The sequence below is a fragment of the Zingiber officinale genome, chromosome 11B, assembly GCF_018446385.1.
Source record: "Zingiber officinale cultivar Zhangliang chromosome 11B, Zo_v1.1, whole genome shotgun sequence".
Classification (NCBI taxonomy): Eukaryota; Viridiplantae; Streptophyta; class Magnoliopsida; order Zingiberales; family Zingiberaceae; genus Zingiber; species Zingiber officinale.
Genome location: NC_056007.1, coordinates 82,026,743 through 82,046,034, shown reverse-complemented (window position 1 = coordinate 82,046,034; position 19,292 = coordinate 82,026,743). Strand labels below are relative to the sequence as shown.

General features: G+C 34.6%; 2 protein-coding genes across 7 annotated transcripts; both read left to right on the top strand.

Moving 5' to 3' along the window:
* Positions 1–3,265: 3,265 nt before the first annotated feature.
* Positions 3,266–10,009, top strand: LOC122034474 (homeobox protein knotted-1-like 6). Of its 2 annotated transcripts, XM_042593738.1 has the most exons (6): positions 3,266–3,854; positions 3,970–4,092; positions 4,206–4,347; positions 9,240–9,490; positions 9,569–9,781; positions 9,854–10,009. In XM_042593738.1, the coding sequence occupies exons 1-5, from the start codon at positions 3,480–3,482 to the stop codon at positions 9,746–9,748; spliced, it is 1,071 nt and encodes a 356-aa protein (XP_042449672.1). In that variant the 5' UTR covers positions 3,266–3,479; the 3' UTR covers positions 9,749–9,781; positions 9,854–10,009. The 2 variants fall into 2 exon arrangements, with proteins under 2 accessions (XP_042449672.1, XP_042449673.1); XM_042593739.1 differs by having other exon boundaries at positions 3,268–3,854; positions 9,270–9,490; positions 9,569–10,009.
* A 2,284-nt stretch (positions 10,010–12,293) lies between these two features.
* Positions 12,294–18,118, top strand: LOC122035049 (lipid droplet phospholipase 1-like). Of its 5 annotated transcripts, none has more exons than XM_042594414.1 (11): positions 12,305–12,800; positions 13,549–13,616; positions 14,397–14,467; positions 14,667–14,757; positions 14,830–14,936; positions 15,689–15,849; positions 15,945–16,000; positions 16,123–16,175; positions 16,246–16,375; positions 17,422–17,519; positions 17,771–18,118. In XM_042594414.1, exons 1-11 carry the CDS (start codon positions 12,592–12,594, stop codon positions 17,840–17,842), a joined length of 1,116 nt encoding a protein of 371 aa, XP_042450348.1. In that variant the 5' UTR covers positions 12,305–12,591; the 3' UTR covers positions 17,843–18,118. The 5 variants fall into 5 exon arrangements, with proteins under 5 accessions (XP_042450350.1, XP_042450348.1, XP_042450347.1 ...); XM_042594415.1 differs by adding an exon at positions 12,926–13,191 and having other exon boundaries at positions 12,659–12,800; positions 14,667–14,936; XM_042594413.1 differs by having other exon boundaries at positions 12,307–12,800; positions 14,667–14,936.
* Positions 18,119–19,292: the final 1,174 nt, after the last annotated feature.

Below are 19,292 nucleotides of genomic sequence, written 5' to 3'. Positions count from 1 at the left end.
AATAATTTCTAGCCAGGAAATGAATTAAAGGGCCTGGAATGATAATTTCAGACAGAGAATCTGGATTTAAGTAGGCGTCCATTTTTGTTAACCTTGAAATTTATTGAAATTATGATGGGCTTTGAACTGTGTTGGCCCAGAGCGGCATGTGCCCGATCATTAAATATTAGTTTAAAACAAAGAACAAGAGTATATACCATGAAAAAAATACAAACAACCTTAATAGAAATTTGAAATGCAGTCGTAGCATACATAAAATGTATACCAAATTAATTTGTTTCCAACGTATGTAATAATCTATGATATCACAGAAATCTTTTATAAAAAATAATTAATATATTTAAAATACAATTCCCCTATTTAAAATAATATTTGATATTTTCAACGAACCCCCAACTTTTGGCCATCAGGGTCTCGACACAGACATCTTGTACGATCGTTGCATTGTATTGATTGTAAGTGCAACAGGTCTCACAGCGACTGTACTAATTGGTGGAATAAATCGGATAATATTTAGAATAAAATTTATCTCCATCGACTAGATTTTACATAAGCAAATAAAATCATGTTTTATCCGTAGAAATGGATTTTATTATATTTTACATTACTTAAAATGCAATAAAAAATTACAAATTACATTATGTGCATATTCAGTATATATATATATATATATATATATATATATATATATATATATATATATATATATATCGCCATGGGAGGAGGATTGAACGTGAAAGTTAAAAGTACTATTGTTTGGCTTTAGTTAGAGGAAGACGAGGGAAGCAACAACAAATCAATAATTAGTGCAGTGTCCAAAAGAAAAGTGAAGTGAACCAAGATAAATAAATAAATTTATGAGGATGAACCATTCAGTTATTCCCCGGCCAAATGGTTTCAATTTGCTTTTGCCAGCAACTTCAGCATCAGCTTTGAATAGATGGAGTCACGGGAAATAGAGTTGGAAAATATATTTAATGTTCTTGTTTAATCTCCTTTTCCATAACATATATTATAGAAAATACAGTTGACATACACATACCACATTAATGAATTTATTAAAGTGAAACTTTATTTTGCCACCCAATTTTTTTTTTTTTGTATATATTTTTTTCAGGCATTCAACATTTTCAAAATACTTCTAGTTCCGTATATTGTTAACTTATCTTTATATTTACGAAACAGGAGCTTAGAAATTACTGTGGCAGGTTAAACCAACGACAATTAATTAAAGAAAGTACAGCAGGAAAGAATATTAATTACAGTGCCATTGCAGATTGCAGATTGCGGATTGCAGATGAACACGCTAGCAGATAGCTCATTCCTAGAGATGGACAGCAAAAATAATGCAGGGAGTGGAGGATTGTAGATTGGAAGAAGATGAGGAGCTAGCTTCCTTGTGATATAGACAAAATGTCATATCAGATATATCATCCACAAATGCTTTGCATCTTTCCCATCATCATGTTTTCAACTTTATTCCCATCTCGTAGATAGCTAGCTAGCTTCCTGTTCTCCATGAGTATTTCTTCAGTAGGGTTTAGCCTTACTTCAACTTGGACTTCTACTGACAACATATATAATTACACCTCTCAATTGTACTCCCTTAACAAAACATGTGCAAGAATTATTTATAGTGTTATTCAAAATGTATCATTCCATTTCAAATTTTGGAACATAATTAAGATGGGTATATATTGCTCTTGGTATCACTGGGTCCATTAGGGAATTAAAATATTTAACAAATAAATAGAAAGAGAAAAAAAAACACAGAAAAATAATATAGCATATTGTCCATTTACTTTTTTGGAAGAAAAGAGGTAAAATATTTACTTTATTATACAATATAAAAAATTAAAAATGGATTAAAAGTTATTAAAATTTTAATTTTATTGAATCTGAACAAAAAGATATAATTTTATATTTAAATTGAATGGAAACAATATAGAGAATATATATATATACTTTTATGACCCTAAACCCTAAATCAGAGAAATATCTAATCTATGTCCCTCCTATAAAAAAAAATCACTTGTAAAGTGGAATAACTTTACGGATTGGAAGTTTTTGCCAATTTACTTTTGATAGCTCTTCCAATGTGATCATAACTTAGCATGTTGTACTTATTTCAAACAGATTGATTTAATGTAAGATAGACATGAAATATTATATAAAGTTGTTTAGTGGAGCAAATTAAGAGAGTGGAGATATATTACTTTTCATATTTTTAACATATTATGTATTGACATCATCAATCAATTTAATCATTTGTTTCAAAGTGTCAATCAAATAAAACACTTAATAATTGAAAGAAGCATATTTGATATAACAGTGAATGACATGATTTGAATTCATGCACATAAACAACTTGGCTACCCGTAACTTAATCTACCATGTAGACATGGATCGTGCTTCCATTATAGCTAGGGTTTAAAAAGTTAAAAAATGGATGACACTTTCCTCTTTTTTTACAACAACGCATGAGAGCAGAAATCCTATGATATGGAAAAATATTCAACAATCAGATATTCAAGGTCATAAAGTATTTCTAAATACCTGGTCCATTTGCAACCACGCACAACCAAAATATAATAGAATGAGGTATTTGCTAGTTTAATTAATTGTGCAAGAGTTAGAAAATCATCATGATCTAAGAAATTATATTAGAGTCGTCGTTTTCATTGAGTTTTGACTCATTGAACTTTAAACGAAAAGTTCATGATGATTAAGCCGTAATTACAAGACAAAGTATAAGAATCTAGGTTACGTAGCACAACCGAACATTCATAAAGTAATAAACACATTTAAGAAGGTGATGTTCATATATATATATATATATATATATATATATATATATATATATATATATATATATATAAATAAAAGAATAAAAGACGTGATGCAATTTGTAAAGGTTGTTCGACTCAAGTTACCGCTGCCCAAGTTCCAAAGCACATGAGTGTCGTCTGGCTTGACACGTCGGCCCCACGCCGGAAATTTTTCAGGGTACGTAAATAACGCGCGTCCCAACGAAGAACAAAAGAACAGCATGTAGAAGCAGTCTCTGAAGATCAATGACACCGCAACACTAACTTGAATTAATTGTCACTTAGGATTAAGAATCGATCACGGGGACTTGCATTATCGATTGATAATGTTGCGACGTTGTTATTAGGGTTCATCATATCTGCGTTACGTGCTTAATCAATGACTGCAAATCTATAAATACATTAATCACTCCATGATTTGACGTGGGCCGACCCCTCCATCACGCTTTCTCTCTCTCTCTCCTGGTCTTTTGCCCACTCTCTAACCTTTCCCCACCCCCTTCTAGGGTTTGCTGCTCCCCTTCTTTCTCCCTCCATCTCACCGTTCGCTTTGCCCTCCTCGCTTTAGTATCAGAAACCTAACCCAAATAGTTGTACTACTACTACTACTACTACTACCACTCCTTTTTGGGAAGGTAATTAAGCTAGCTAATGGAGGAGTTCTCTCAGCTGGGGAGCAATCTATGGGGAGGCCTCGTGTGTTCCACAGCCTCCAAACCCGCGACTGATCATGACGCTGCAATGGTCGCTGCGGCTCCTCATCCTCCACCTACTTCCGGAGCCACCGCTCATGCTTCCATATTCGACAAGGCCGGCGGCTGCGGCATCCCCACCGCTGCCCTCCTCGCCGGCCGCCAAAACTCCTCCGCCTCACTTCTCTTTCAGCAGGGTAAGCACGAGGTCGGCCTCGGTGGAGCCTCCTCCTCCCATTTTCCTCCCACCTCCGACGTCGACGCCATCAAGGCCAAGATCATCTCCCACCCCCAGTACTCCAGCCTCCTCGCCGCCTACATCGACTGCCAAAAGGCACCGCTCTCGCTCACTGATCTAGCTCGGCTAGCTACCTTTCTTAATTACTTTATATATCCAGTGCTTAATTAATTAATTAATTAATTAATTATTGTTATAATTATTTTTTCAGATCGGAGCGCCGCCGGAAGTGGTAGACCGGCTCTCTGCCGTAGCGCAAGAGTTGGAAATGCGGCAGCGGGCGAGCTTGATCTGCCAGGACCCTCCCACCGACCCCGAGCTCGACCAATTCATGGTGCCCTAATTATCCAACACCCCAACCGAACCCTCCATTTTTGGAAATCGACTTGTTTTCTTCATCTCCACATGTAATATCTATATATCTAAATTGTGTTGTGCTGTTGTTAGGAGGCCTACCACGAGATGCTGGTCAAATACAGGGAAGAGCTGACGAGGCCGTTACAGGAGGCCATGGAGTTCTTCCGCAGGGTCGAGTCACAGCTCAACTCTCTCTCCCTCTCCGATGCCTCCCTTCGCATCTTGACGGCAGGTAGCTTCTTAAGTTATCTATTATGATCATTCGTAGTTATCCATGGATTCCAAAGAGCGAAGAGAGCTAGGGAGGGAGGCGATGGAGATGCGCGCACTGCAACTGCCGTATGTCAGAAGGCGAAGTACGTGCATTTTTACGAGAAGAATCCCTTCTTTCACGCAAAGCTGAGACGAAAGATCTTCCGTGGCCGGCTCGATCGACTCCCCCCCCTATTAATTAATTAATTAATTAATTATTAGTTGCTCAAACACGCTCACACCCTACCAGTTTCTTCTTCTACTGCTACCACCACCATCACGTACACCTATCGTTAATCAATTACCACTTTCCAGTCGAATGTGTCGTCACTATTTAGATGTTCCGGTTGAGGATGGGAAAGTAGCTTGTGGTTATATTTATATATATCTATAGGGTTTAGTTTTACGAGGCTTCGTTGGGTACTCTGGCCATCTCAGAGTTCTCGCTTAGTTATTGCTTAAAACCGTTCCTCTTCCACACTCCGACGCCTCGCTTGTTAGTGTGCGCGGCCCCCCCTCTTAACTATACAAGTAGGAAGAAGCCTGACATAAAGCTAGTAGCTTTTTGTGTTCTTAGGGTTCCAAGGAGAACATGCGCCTTGACTCCCTCTACCTCGAGAATAATCGATTAATCATTCCCCATGTTCTTAACCGACATTGTTATTATTTTTACTATTTAAATATTTCTCACATAATTTGTTCTCTCCCCCTCCTCATTTTGGATATCTCGTATTCGCAGGGAGCATAGGATGCTCATGTTGTCACGCTTTCAATTTCCCCCCACCTTTTTATTTGTATTATTGTCTGTCGTCCTACGGCTTTTCTTCTCAGGAATCCGTCCTACGTTTGAGCGACAGCACGTTGTAGTAAAAAGTCGATTGTCTATATCCAACACGGTCAGATGTTTTAGTGAAATTCCAAATCTGTTTATTAACTCGATGTTGAACTTTATGGCAAATTCCTTTAAACATTGGCGAGCCACTTCTTTAATTTCTTGATTTTAACTAAGTGTAATGAATTCTGGCTGAAATTTGGTTAAATCTACAAGATCGGAAACATTGAACCACGAGAATGAAGAATGATTTTATGAGTTATGGATTGAAATTATTGTAAGACTTTGGCGCAACTAAAGTAGCTGGTTTCTATATGGATGTTCATGGAATATTTTTTACCGGTGAAGATTTTTGTTCAGCTTAAGTCAACATTATTCAATGCACTTCATATTATATATATATATATATATATATATATATATATATATATATATATATATATATAAAAAGCAATTTAATTATCACGCATGTCAATATCATAACATTAACTAGATATATGGAAATTGATATGGAGTTTTATATTTAATCCAAGATCAATTCTCTCATTTGTTTTATTGCGATAAAAGTCAGGTTTTTCTTTTTCATGATCCATTTTAAATAAATCTTATTTACTTTAACAATTATGTCCTTTGATATTTGTTATATGGTAGAATCCAAAAAGGTAGAAATCCTAGAAATCGGAATGGGAATGAGTATCATAATATTATGGAATGGGAATGGGTATGAGCTTGGGTATCATTCTTAAAAATGATGTTTGGTTAGTTAAATATTTTCAATCGGAATGAACCTAAATTTCTTTTTTTACCCTTATAGGAAAATAAGAGAAAAAATTAGATGGGAGAGAAAGTTGAATGTGAGAGAAACATATGATGAGAAAGAAAGTATGATGAGAGAGAAAATGTGTTGGGAAAAAATAAAGAGAGAGAAAGTATGATGAGAGAGAAAATTTGATGAGAGAGAATGAGTGATAGGAAAAAATGAAGAGAAAAAAAATATTATGAGTGAAAATGAAAGAGTGAGGAGAGAGAAAGTACGATGAGAGAGAAAGAGTGATGGGGGAAATGAAGAGAGAGAAAGTATGATGAGAGACTGAGGAGAGAGAAAGTATGTTGAGAGAGAAAGAGTGACGGAAAAATGAAGAGAGAGAAAGCATTATGAGAGAAAATGGAAAAGTGAGGAGAGAGAAAGAGTGATGGAAAAATGGAGAGAGAGAAAGTGTAATTAGAGAAAATAAAAAGAGAGAGTGATGAGAGATAGGGATGGCAACGGGGCGGGGCGGGGGCGGGTTTGCCATTCCCATCCCCGCCCCGTTTTCATTTTTTCGGGTTCGGGGATTCCCCGAACCCGAACCCACGGGTTCGGGGATTCCCCATCCCCGCCCCATTCTCAAATTTAGTATTTGAACCGAATTAGAGAACAACTTTGGTCACGACAAGTTATGAAACATGGGCTGAGCTTTCAGGTTCCTTGTGCATCAGCGAAATTGAATGAGAAGAGTACAAAATGATCTGAGTTGTTAGACCAAGTTTTTCCACTTAATTATTTGTTCCTTTTAAAGTAATTATACAATATGATTTATGAAAGTATTCCTAAACTGAAGAACATATATCATCATCATTCATCACCAACCATTAATATTAATATCAATATTAATAATATTATTAATAATAATATTTTCAAAATTTTTAATATTAATATTAATACTTTTTAAAAAAAATCATATTATTATTTATTAATATTAATAATAATATATTCGGGGCGGGTTCGGGGATGGGGATAGTATTCCCATACCCGCCCCATCCCCGAAAAATCGGGGATCCCCATCCCCATTTCGGGTTTTCCCCGCGGGGCCCCAAACCCGCGGGGAAAATTGCCATCCCTAATGAGAGAAAATGAAGAGGGAGAAAGTATGATGAGAGAAAATGAGGAAAGAGAGTATAATAAGAGAGATTGAGAAAAGAGAAAGTGCGATGAGAGAGAAAGTGCGATGAGAGAGAAAGTATGATGAAAAAATAAGGAGAAAGTGTAATGGAAGGGAATGAAGAGAGAGAATGTATGATGGAAGAGAATATAGAGAGAAAATGATAGAGAATGTGTGATGAGAGAGAATGAGGAGAGAGAAAGTATGTTGAGAGAGAAAGTGTGATGATAAAATAAGGAGAGAGAAAATATGATGAGAGAGAACAAGGAGAGAGAGTGAAATTAAAAAAAAAATGAACAAATATACTAAGGGTATTTTTGTCTAGAACTTAATTCATATTTCTATTCCATCAAAACCCAAGGGAGAGGGTGAGTTTCATCCATACCTAAATTTTTGGGTTTCATTCCAAAATCTTGATTCCATTCCCATCAATCAAACACAAGATTTGGGAATGAATCCATTCCCTCATTCCCAAACCCATAAACCAAACACCACCGTCTAAAATATCAATGTTTATCAATTCTAATTAAAGGAAATGAAGAAATTATTATGGATATGATTAATTAACAAATATTTAAACCTCCATTCTTTGGAGATGGGACTCTTCCTCAAGATTTTACCAACTCTCCTTGATGATGCTTGATTTTTGGTATTTCTTTTTGACTACTAGTATTTTGCAATAGTTAAACTCAATTTGACATTCTTAGCTAAGTTTAATGAGCGTATGTATGTCTCTCTATTCCTTGAAAGTATATATTCTATCTTTAGGCTTTTATTTTTAATCGTTATTGTTTTATGGCCATGGTAATAAATTTATTTTTTGACGGAATGATGTTTTTTTTTATGTTTGTTGCATTTTCTTTTTTTGGTATGCTCATGCTTCTTTCTATAGAAAACGCGTGATTAAGTAGTTTTTTGGATGAAATGTTTTAATTAATACAACCGGTGGTGAGTAAAAGCTTGGTTAAACTGAATTCATTGAACTGGATTTTGAAGTTCTGTCCATTATTTTAGATTTTCTTTTTTAAAAAATATATGTTGTTTGGGTTAATTCTGTTTAGTTATAAAACTTCTAATTTGGCTAAACCAAATAAGTCAGATCTTATAATAAAATTCTTAAATCAGGATACCTAAGTTCCTAATTCTGAGTTAACCAAATAGAAAGTTAAATTAGATAGAAATATATAAAGTTTGGTTAATTTAATTGAAAATTGAATTAATCAATATTTTTATTGGTTTGGTTTGTTCAGTTTGTGTTGAAAAGTTCAAGTTGGTTTGGTTAGTTCCAAAACAATTTGATTTGTTAAGTCGATTTGTTTGGTTTGAATTTGAACTGATTGCTCAACACTAACATTGAACACTGAACACTGGTTTTTTATTAAAAAAAATCCATTAATGCCAAAAGTATTTTAAATTGCAATATATTTGAATAATTAATAACAGATTTCTTGCTGTTTAATTGGACCATACTTTTTTTTAATGACAAAAATCAAAATTATTGCACTTAATATGTGAATTTGTTGTTATAATGTTTTTTGCTAGTAACCTAAATTTACAAAATATATATACACTTTTATATAATCATTTCTCCTTTCTATAGTTTATTTATCTTGGCCATATGTATATTATATGTATGTACTCAATATGTATGATGGTTGTTGATACATTAAATTCCAAAATTCAATTCTTGTTATATAATCCTATCCATATTCAATCTAATTTAGTTCTTCTTGCAATCAAGAATGGTTGAATACCAAGGAATCTACATATGATCAACCAGCTTTTTTTTTATATCTTTTTATGCATTTCATTTGTTTAGATTTCTAAATTTCAACATAAATTATCTAGCATATAGATTTGTAATATTCCTTATCATACCTTTAATTTCATTATGGAGACTAGTAAATAATTTTTAACTTTCCAATAATTTGAAAGCAATTTACAGAGTTCGATTTGGTCATGACTCCTTAGCTCTGTGTTGGAGCTAGCATATTATTTTAATTCAGCATCCGCCATTAACAAACCATGTGGTCAATGAGCTCTATTCTCCACACATACATTAGTTCTTTCTTTTACATATCTTTGGGTTCACCATTTGGGATACTAATAATTACACAGATGATAAGTTTGGAATTTGCTCTTCTGAAGACGATCAAGATGGAAGCGGAGACGAAACCGAACTCCCAGAGCTGGACGCATCCGTCGAAGACCGCGAGCTGAAGCACCAACTCCTGAAAAAGTACAGTGGCTATCTGAGCAGCCTGAGGCAAGAGCTGTCCAAGAAGAAGAAGAAAGGCAAGCTCCCGAAGGATGCACGGCAGCAGCTGCTCAACTGGTGGGAACTTCATTACAAATGGCCATACCCTTCTGTAAGTAACACGTTTGAACAGAGAGGCGGCTGCAAGTGAACATGTTTGAATTATGCATGGTTAATTACGAATGAACAGGAGACGCAGAAAGTGGCCCTGGCGGAATCAACGGGGCTCGACTTGAAGCAGATCAACAACTGGTTCATAAATCAAAGGAAGAGGCATTGGAAGCCTTCGGAGGACATGCAGTTCGTGGTGATGGATGGCTATCATGCTCCAAACGCTGCTTTGTACATGGACGGGCAGTACTTCATGTGAGACGAACTCTGTCGTCTCGGACCTTGAATTGAGGTCAGCTATGGTACCTACAACCTAATTAGACCTCGTCCTAAGCAAGTAATATAATTATATTTATTTGGGCAGGTTAACAATAAGCCTGTAAGCCGTCGTCTGTATTATTATTAATTGCATTGTGCCGGGTGCTGTACACTCTGCTACTCGTGGCTACGTCTATTTATGGTGTTGTAAAAGAAAATACTCTGTGCGTATGATTATTTAATACCTCGCAAATTTTATTAACTATGAAGGTATCATGTGAGTTACTGAGTGGGCACGGTCCAATATTCTTTATTTTATCAATTCAGAATGTTTTGTTTTAAACTCGAGACATTATTTATAGATTGCATACCTTTAAATGAAATCTTTAATTATAGTAAATAGACTAATTATCTATTTTTTTCACTAAGATTGAACATGTACTTTCATGCATGCTTATATAAATAATTACAAGACCAAAAATTATTTACACTTTCACAAAGACAAAGAAGAGTTTGATTTCTACAAGCAAACCTATGTATCATGCACTTTCAAAAGACCCAAAATTACAAATGAAGGATTGGCACATGCACCGACACTTTCATAAGATCCAAAAAAAAAATTTTAAAAAAATCCCGATTTAACTAAATTCAACTTTTAATTTTGATTGGTTCAATCTATTAATTTGATTTAACCAACATTTTGCTTACTTGGCCTTCATCTCAATACACACTAATCTTTTAATAGATATGTACTAGTCATTATTCTAAAAGTTAATAGTCGTTCGTGATTTATCTTTTTTGTATTAACTTTGAGACAGGTTGACGGGAGCATTGGGGGCGAACGTATTCACCTTTTTGCCACAACTAATCTTTTAATAGACTGCTAATTTCAGTTTCTTTAGAAATTCTCTCGTTTTCTTCGTTCAATCAGTTGGTCTTAACTTCTCATTTTCTCCTGTCAGATGAACTATTTTATTTTGCATTTCTTGAAAAACTAACATAGTTCTCCTCAGCATCTTGATCATCTCTAGTAGTTCTAATATTAGAAGCAATAGTCGAGCAACAACGGAAGAAAGAGGGAGGTGAAAGTAGCACAGGTGGAGGTAGTAGAGGTGGTCTGTAGTTCTAACATAGAAGCTGGAAGTGTAGCACAAGGAGGCACACGCAGAAGAGCGGATTGGCCGCGGAGGCGGGGAGGCAACAGCGGAATGATGCATGGTCAAAAGAGCAGAGTTGAAGGTAGCGAAGGAGTGAGCAAAAGGTTGGTTAAGGTGAATTAATCGATCGGTATCTACTGAAGTTACAAGTTCAGTTCCATTAATTTGTAAATTTATTTATTTTTATTTTGATCAAATTGGTCCGTCTTGATTTTAAAAGTCTAATTTTGATTAAATCGATATTATAAGTTGATTGTCAGTTTTTAATAGTTGATTGAAATGACAGTCAACGATAGACTTCAAAAACCAAACAGAATACTTTATATTTGAGAGAATGCTCTATATTTGACTGTCCAACTTGGTTGTACATAATCAGTTGATTATCATACGATGAAGAAAAAAAATCAATTAATTTAATTATTAATTGAATTTATCGATGTTTTATTGTTCAGTTGGTTTGGTTGTTCGAAAAAAAATTTAATTTATTCGATTTGGATGAATTCTGTTGTTAACATATTTATTAACTCTAGTTGGGATTTGACAATTTTTATGTAGAAATATGAATTTATTTTTCTTGATGAATTCAAACAACTATAATATTTCTTATTTATTTATTTATTTTACATTGATTTATAAAATATTCATTCGATTCAAATTTTAATTTTTTATTTATTTTTTAAATGGTCATATTTGTTTTAGGGGCGAGTAAAAGTAAAAGTTGATTAAATTGTAATCAACTAAAAAAGTAAAAAAGTTGGATTCGATTAATTGTAAATTTTATTTTTTAAATATTGATTTTTTTGATGAAATCAATTCTTTCTCAATTTTAAAAGTTCAAATTCGATAACACCAATTAAATCAAAAATGAAAATGATCACTAAGAGAGTAAGAGTTAGACTTTAAAAATCAAAGAGATTGTTTAACAATCGATTATTCGGTTGGACTATCAATTATTTGATTGATAAAAAACAATCAATTAATTTATCAAAAATGATCATATTATTTTTAATGAATTAATTGATATTTTATTAGTTAAATTTATTCGATTTTTATTAAAAAGTTCAATAAATTTAATTAAATTAAAAAATCAATTTATTCAATTTCTATTTAAACGGTTTCATCGGTCCAATTGATTATCTCTAAACCATGCCGTATTTAATGTTCATAAAAAATTTTCATATGGCTAAGTCCATTGAAAAAAATGGATATATTAGTTAAGTATAACATATTACATGAATATACTGCAAAAGAAACTTAGTTATAAGACCTAATAATTATTTATAAAAAGATAAATTTTGAAACCTCTAGCTTGATCGGTCGGAGGTCTAAATAATTTTTATAAAAGACATTTTTTTGAAAAAGAGGTATTATTGTGTTATTAATTAGGTCTTATAACTAAGAGATAGCCGCAGTTGAATCTTCCGAAACTGACAAGGAGTGGAGTACGTGTCAAGCGTCAAGTGGCCATGCAGTGGGAAGGCACGGTTGGAGAAGTGACAGTCTGTCTTAATCTAAACAGGGGATAGGCTGCTCGCTTCTCCAAGAACACTCGAACAGAACAGGTATCGCGAAGCACCGGGCGCGATATAACAGCGAAGCAGATCGAGATCAAATCGCCGAAGACCTCGGCACCGGATATCGGCGAATTTGATCCAGTTCGTGAACGATAACGGAGAAATCGGCAAAGATGGCGCAAGGCAGATCGGATGCGGAGAGCGGAAATGGGGGAAAGCAGAGAGGAAAGAGGCTGCGGTCGCGGTCTTACCTCCGTTGGCCTACTTTCCTCAAATCGTACCGGGATCGAGCAGCCGCGCCTCCCGTGCAGGATGGACGGGTAGAAGAAAATCGTCCACTCCCGACGCATCTGGTGGTGATGGTCAATGGCATCGTCGGAAGGTGTGTTTCTCCTGGAGACGCCGATCGCCATCATTTCTTATCCTGGTTTTCCCTTGTGCCCAACGAATTTGTGTCTTTGCTTGCTTTCTCTTTTAATTTTGTTGTCTTGGGCGCTGCTTTCACAGGGGCGTCTTAGTGCACGCCACCTCACGCTATCGTTTGGGCTTGAGTTGAGGAATGAATTGACGTGCGTTTCTGTCTGATGTTATCGTGAATAATTCGGGAGGAGAGCTCTATCACACGAGGCCGCTTCAGCTGCAATCAGTGTGCCCGAACTGGTAAAAGCAAAATACCGTTTTGTCGGCCTCACAGAGATGGGTTCCATCTAGCGGTTCGGACTCGGTGCAGATGGCGTCCAATTGCTATTAGTCCATTCCGGTTATCCCCACAGGCACTGCCCCCTCCCCGTGCAGTTTTTTTTTAAGCTTCAAATAAAATTTTACTCCTTAAGCTATCATTTCTCATATGACAAATTTTACAAAATCTTATTGGCATAACTGAAAGTTTAAACATGCAAAAAAAAAAAAAAAAAAAAGGGAAAATGAGGGGAGGGGGCAGTGAAAATTGCAGTTCGCGCTTTATGATGAAAGACGGATTTTAGTGATCCATGCGGACCCTAGAGTTTGACGTTCATCCCTAGTCAGAACTATTGGCTTGCTTGATATTTGATATCTGATGCTCGTTTATTGAATGTTGAAACACAGTTTGCGTGTAATTTTCATCTGACATACTCGTCTTTTCCTTGCAGTGCTGCAGATTGGAAGTATGCTGCCAAACAATTCGGGAAAAGACACCCAGAGAATATTATGGTGCACTGTGAGTAGTTTTTCCTTCTGTGTCCTAAATTTGGAATGACAAGAGCTGAATTTCAAATTATCATATAAATGCAAGTCCTTTAGACTAGGTGATTAAACACTAGTTTCAATATACAACTATATCATTGGGGTCCACCATCTTTTATTATTTGCTTTGGTAGTATATAATTTTTCATTGAAGAATGGATGGAACATGTTTAAAACCTCCAGAATTGTGTATATTGCCTGATGATGTGTATAAAATAGTAGTTAACGGGGATTGTATGCTTGAGAGGGTAGGTATGCATGATTTCATGGAGATATTATAAATCTTCAGCTCTTTGTATTATTGATGATTATGTACAATTTTTAACATCTAAAAACCAAGAATTTAAAATTAGTTATATATCTGTGAAACAAGTGATCCAAATCAGGCAAGAAAGAAATTGGAAATCCTCATCAAATGAGGGAGAGAATCAACAATCATTTAGAGAAATATTGTTTGAATTCATGCAACTGTTACTGAGATAATTCCTTTGCAAACAAGTTATTTAGGCGGCTAACAGCTAAAATAGTCAGGGCAAGATATGATTAAAAATATATAACTCTTGATAATTAGAGATCAGGTAGGTAACCTTTTCCATCATGAATGATCATTGATTTGGCCAAAATTGATTACCTATTATTGTTTAATTACACAAGAACATGTGCCTTTCTCTTGATAGAGATATACATTAGAAATAATTCAAGGGCTCATTTTTTTTGTTATGTGTAATCCAATCATTACGTCACTCTTCTGCAGGCAGTGAATCTAACTACTCAACATTGACTTTCCATGGAGTTGATGTAATGGGAGAACGATTAGCAAAAGAGGTTGTCCCTCCCTTTTTCCTTGTATAATAGATACCACCATTATTAGTCTATGCTGCTCAGTTACTAAAAGGGAGCCTAAATATCAATCACCTCGTTATCTAAAAGAAGATTTATTTCAAAATTTGCAAGATTATCTGTCATTTAGTTGTATTTCTACTATAAAGTTTCTATTTCAACAACTAACAAGTCTTTATATCAGGTTATGTCAATAGTTGCCAGCAAGCCTTTTCTTCAAAAGATATCATTTGTGGGGCACTCACTTGGGGGTTTGGTTGCAAGATATGCAATTGGTATATTATGTGAGAGTGCAGTACCAAAATTTAGTCCAGAAGAACATGGTACATCTGAATATCATCCTGCAGGAGTGAAGTCTGTGGATGAAAAAATTGATGGCAAGATTGCTGGACTTGAGCCAATCAATTTTATCACTTTTGCAACGCCTCATCTTGGGTTAAGATTTCACAAACAGGTGATTTCCTTTAGTACCTAAATTTTTGTCCGGGTGTTAAGTGGATGATCTGACTTTATTAAGTAAGAATTGATTTTCTTTTGATCATCCAAGTTGTGTCATACGGTTGCCAGATATTTTATATCGACTTTGTTTCCACTTAATTCAACTAACCTGTGATAGTAGTTATTTTGGCTTCCAATTCTCACAAGCTTTGTACTTCTTTATATGGGCTAAGCACACAAATGATTTGAGTTGATTGACTAATTTTATTGATATCTGTTTCTGGTCAGCTGAGAAAATTTGGTACATTTCAAACACTTGTTGTTTATGCTGAAACTTTGAATGAAACAATTCTGAGAACGTTGAAAATCTTCAAAGATAAAGAATCAAACTAAAGTTCTAACATGAGATTATTTGTACTAACCAAATCAGTTTCTTTTTGTGTAAGATATCTAGATAATATTGACATACCAATTTTATAAACATCTGAATTGATTAACTGGCTAGATAAGCAATCTCTTCTTGTTTGTTCAATGTCATATTCAATTCTTCATTAGCTACCTAATTATTCATTCCATTCTTTTGTTTTCCTTTCTTTTTCTAAAGTACTTGATATAATTGATCAATATTAAAAAGGAAATCTCAGCTGAATATAAAGAACTGCAGAACAACTTGTAAGGCCAATGGTAGGTTTCCCTATTTATCAACGGGAGAGTAATTTGTGGTTAGATGATGCACTTTTCCAAGTGATGATTGCTTGAAATTTTCAGATTCCAATCCTTCAAGGTTCCTATAAGTTAGAAAAGTGGGCATACCGAACCTGTTGGATTCTTGGAAGATCTGGAAAGCATCAATTTTTAAGAGACCAAGATGATGGGAAACTTCCTCTTCTGGTTCAGATGGTCAATGACTGTGGAAATCTTCAATTCATGTGAGCTTTGCTTAACTAGAACCAAAAACATTAAGTCTCTCCCCTCCCTGTTAAGAATTAAAATCTCAATAATTAAATTGTGTATTAATATCCAGGTCTGCTTTGCAATCTTTTAAGCGCCGCGTTGCATACTCGAATGTTTGCTTTGACTGTATCCACTTCTTCCATCCAGTAGTATAATTTGTTTAACCTCAATTGCTACCGTGATTGATCTATAACATTAGCGCATACTTTCTAATGTGTATATTTGAGAAATGCTTAACTCAACTTTAGTCATCGTTGGAAGGAAGACATCATCAATACGGCGTCAACATGAGCTTCCTAAGGTAAACATTATATTGTTATCTGTATTGCTGATATGATTTGGTCAGATCTAATTGTGTGTCTTTGCTGAAGCGCCAAGATTTCATGAAAAATAGCCAATATCCACACATTGTTTATGTCGAAAAACCGACAACTTTTGATGCCCCTAAGATGGATGTTCTGGCAACCACCAAAGAATTGAGGACTATTAATGATATGGAAGGTTCATCACTAATTATTACTTTTTAATTTTTTGTTTATTTCATTGGATTTAATTTTTTATCCAATTAATAGCAATGTTGATACTCTCCTAATGTAGAGAAGTTAGAGCAAATTATGGTTGAATATAAGACTAGCGAGACCAAAGAACTTATCTTAAGGTAATCAAAAGTGGTCCAAATGACCTGTGGATTGCTAAGAGATGATCTTATATAGAGCTCATCAGCAAGATAACATTCAAGTTAAATCCGCACCAAATAGCATGCATATTCGGACTTATCCTAATTATAAGTTGCTTACATATTCTTTATATGACAATTAAAAAAATGTTCAAGCAATGCGAAAAGTGTGACACAATGTCTTTTCAACCATAAAGATAATGGAACATAGAATGTCCTAGTTTCTAACAATACTGTGGCAAAAACCTTAAAATTCCATCAAATAATCATGACTCACAGGTATACAATATCAAAGCAATATGACAGAATCATAGAATTCTAAACCATGAAACGACATCCCCTCCAAACTTTTCATCCCTTTGATTGAAGGAGGAATCCCACCAATGTATATCAGAATTTTGAAATCTTTAGATGAATGGATTTGGTGAAAGAATTGGTTTCCTACATACAACTGAATATGCTCATGTGTAGCTTCTTAATGCACTGTCAATATGGAAATTGTCTGTCTTGTAACATTAAACATGCAACTAAAAACAATCATTTGCTTTGAAAGTAGCCACAAAAGTAGAAGGATATGATCTTTTAGTTAATCATGAACATTAGTTGCTTTGATTAAAGAAAGCAGGGTTTGCATTTAATCTAGATCTCTTAAGGTACAAGCATTAAGACCTAAAATTGTCATGCGAACTTTCCTGAATAATGTTGTACTTAATTTTTGTCTGCACAGTGATGGCCTTATAGTAGTACATTTACAAAATCATGCTTCAAAATTATGAACGTCGTTAGTTGCTGTTTTCTGTCATCCAAATACCCTCTCCTCAGGTTTCTGATATTCATTTATTGGCATTACTTAAAAGTTAAAATTTTTCAGATGCAATGATTGATGGTTTGAATAGAGTTCCTTGGGAAAGAGTAGATGTTAGCTTCCGTGGAAGTAAACAGAGGTTTTTTGCTCACAGTACCATACAGGTACCCAAATGCCTTGTCAATTGTCACTATCACATATCTAGAATTAAGATTTATTCATTTCATACATAAAGAAGATAAATGGCTATAAATATTGTCTCTTTTATTGAATGTAGGCTGGAGATTATCTGTGATATTCATAATATTATTCACAAATGCAAAATTTTCTAAGTTTTCATAATCCACATGAACACAAGTAACAGACGACTTATTTTTGAAAACTGACAAATGCAAAATTACTATATTTGCTACAGGTGAAGACCTACTTGATAAATTCAGATGGATCTGATGTTATATTCCACATGATCGATAATTCTCTCTTGTAGCTGGCTTCGATAATTATACAATTGGCCATTGAGCAATCTTAGTTTTCATCTGTCAACCAACTGTAGCATTATCAGTTCTCTTTTTTTTTTGCCAATTGACCTTTCGCAACATCACTTTGTGGAAAATACTGGAGGGAGCAGGCTTTGCAAGGTCTGGTAAATTATTTTCTCAACCTTTGATGCAATCCCTGCAGCTAAGCTCTTCATAAATGTTCTTGTGCCGTTATGATCATGAGTAATTTGAACATCAAGATAATTTTACCCCAAATTTTTATACAATGTTTATGTAATTTATATTCACCTATTATGGGAATACCAGCCAGCAATGTTCAGCTCAACCAGCAAAAATAAAACGAAAATGAGAGGCCAAGTTGACATCGTACCAGGCCTTATATTCCACTTGATGCAAAATTGCAAATTGGTTTGTCCTTGTTCATCATGGCAACTTTAATAACATGTACTATAGAAATGTGCTCCGACAAAAAAAACAGTGCGGCTAATTTGTTTGGTATCGGAATTCAGAATCTCAAGGTGGTAAAAAGGTGAATACGTTCGTCTCCAGTATTTCCGTCAATCCGTCTCAGGTCCAACACGGAGGAGGTAAATCACGGACGATTATTAGTCTTTGGAATAGTGATTAACACATGAGGGAGACATTTACCTTAACTTTGTCGAGATTCGAACCCTAGATTTTATGATGACAATACTTCATGCGTTAACAACTAGACTGATCGAAAATTTAGAATCTCAAGAAGCTACGGAGATTGATCCATCTCAAAAATTGACTACTATGTGAAAGAAATTTGATTTGTTCTTGTCAGCATCACAAATGCGTATGCACATGTCGCCAAGTCTATGTGAGGCTACAACTTGAGAAATTCTTAAAATTCACATCTATCTTTTAAATTTTTTAAAGGACGTATTTATCTCTAGAATAGTCTCATTGTGATGCTGCATTTAAGAACTACATGTTAGTTTTTAAAAATCAAAACCACAATAATACTGATTTTAGGATTTACACCATACTAAAATGATGTTGATTTTTAAAATATAACATGATATCAATAATATTGTTTTTTTTTTTTTGAAATTCAGTGTTCTTTGAATGCGATAAGAAGCGGAAATTGAAAAATAAATGAGGTGAAATATCTGAAAGTTAGATGCCTTCGAATGTTGTAGCGCCATTGATCGATTACGGGTAAACATAAATCTCCCACCATTGAGCCCTTTATGATCATTAACGGACTGTTTGAGAGAAGGGAAGGAGAGGAAAGGGTCAAGAAGGGTAAGAAAATTTGAAATCTTATTCGGAGGAAGTGAACTCCGGAACAAAAAAAAAAAAAAAAAAAAAAAAAAAAAAAAAAAAAAAAGGTAAGTCTTAACTTTCCTTATCCATGAAATGAAAGAATTTCTTATATTATAATTTTGTCTTTGTTTTTCTATATTAATT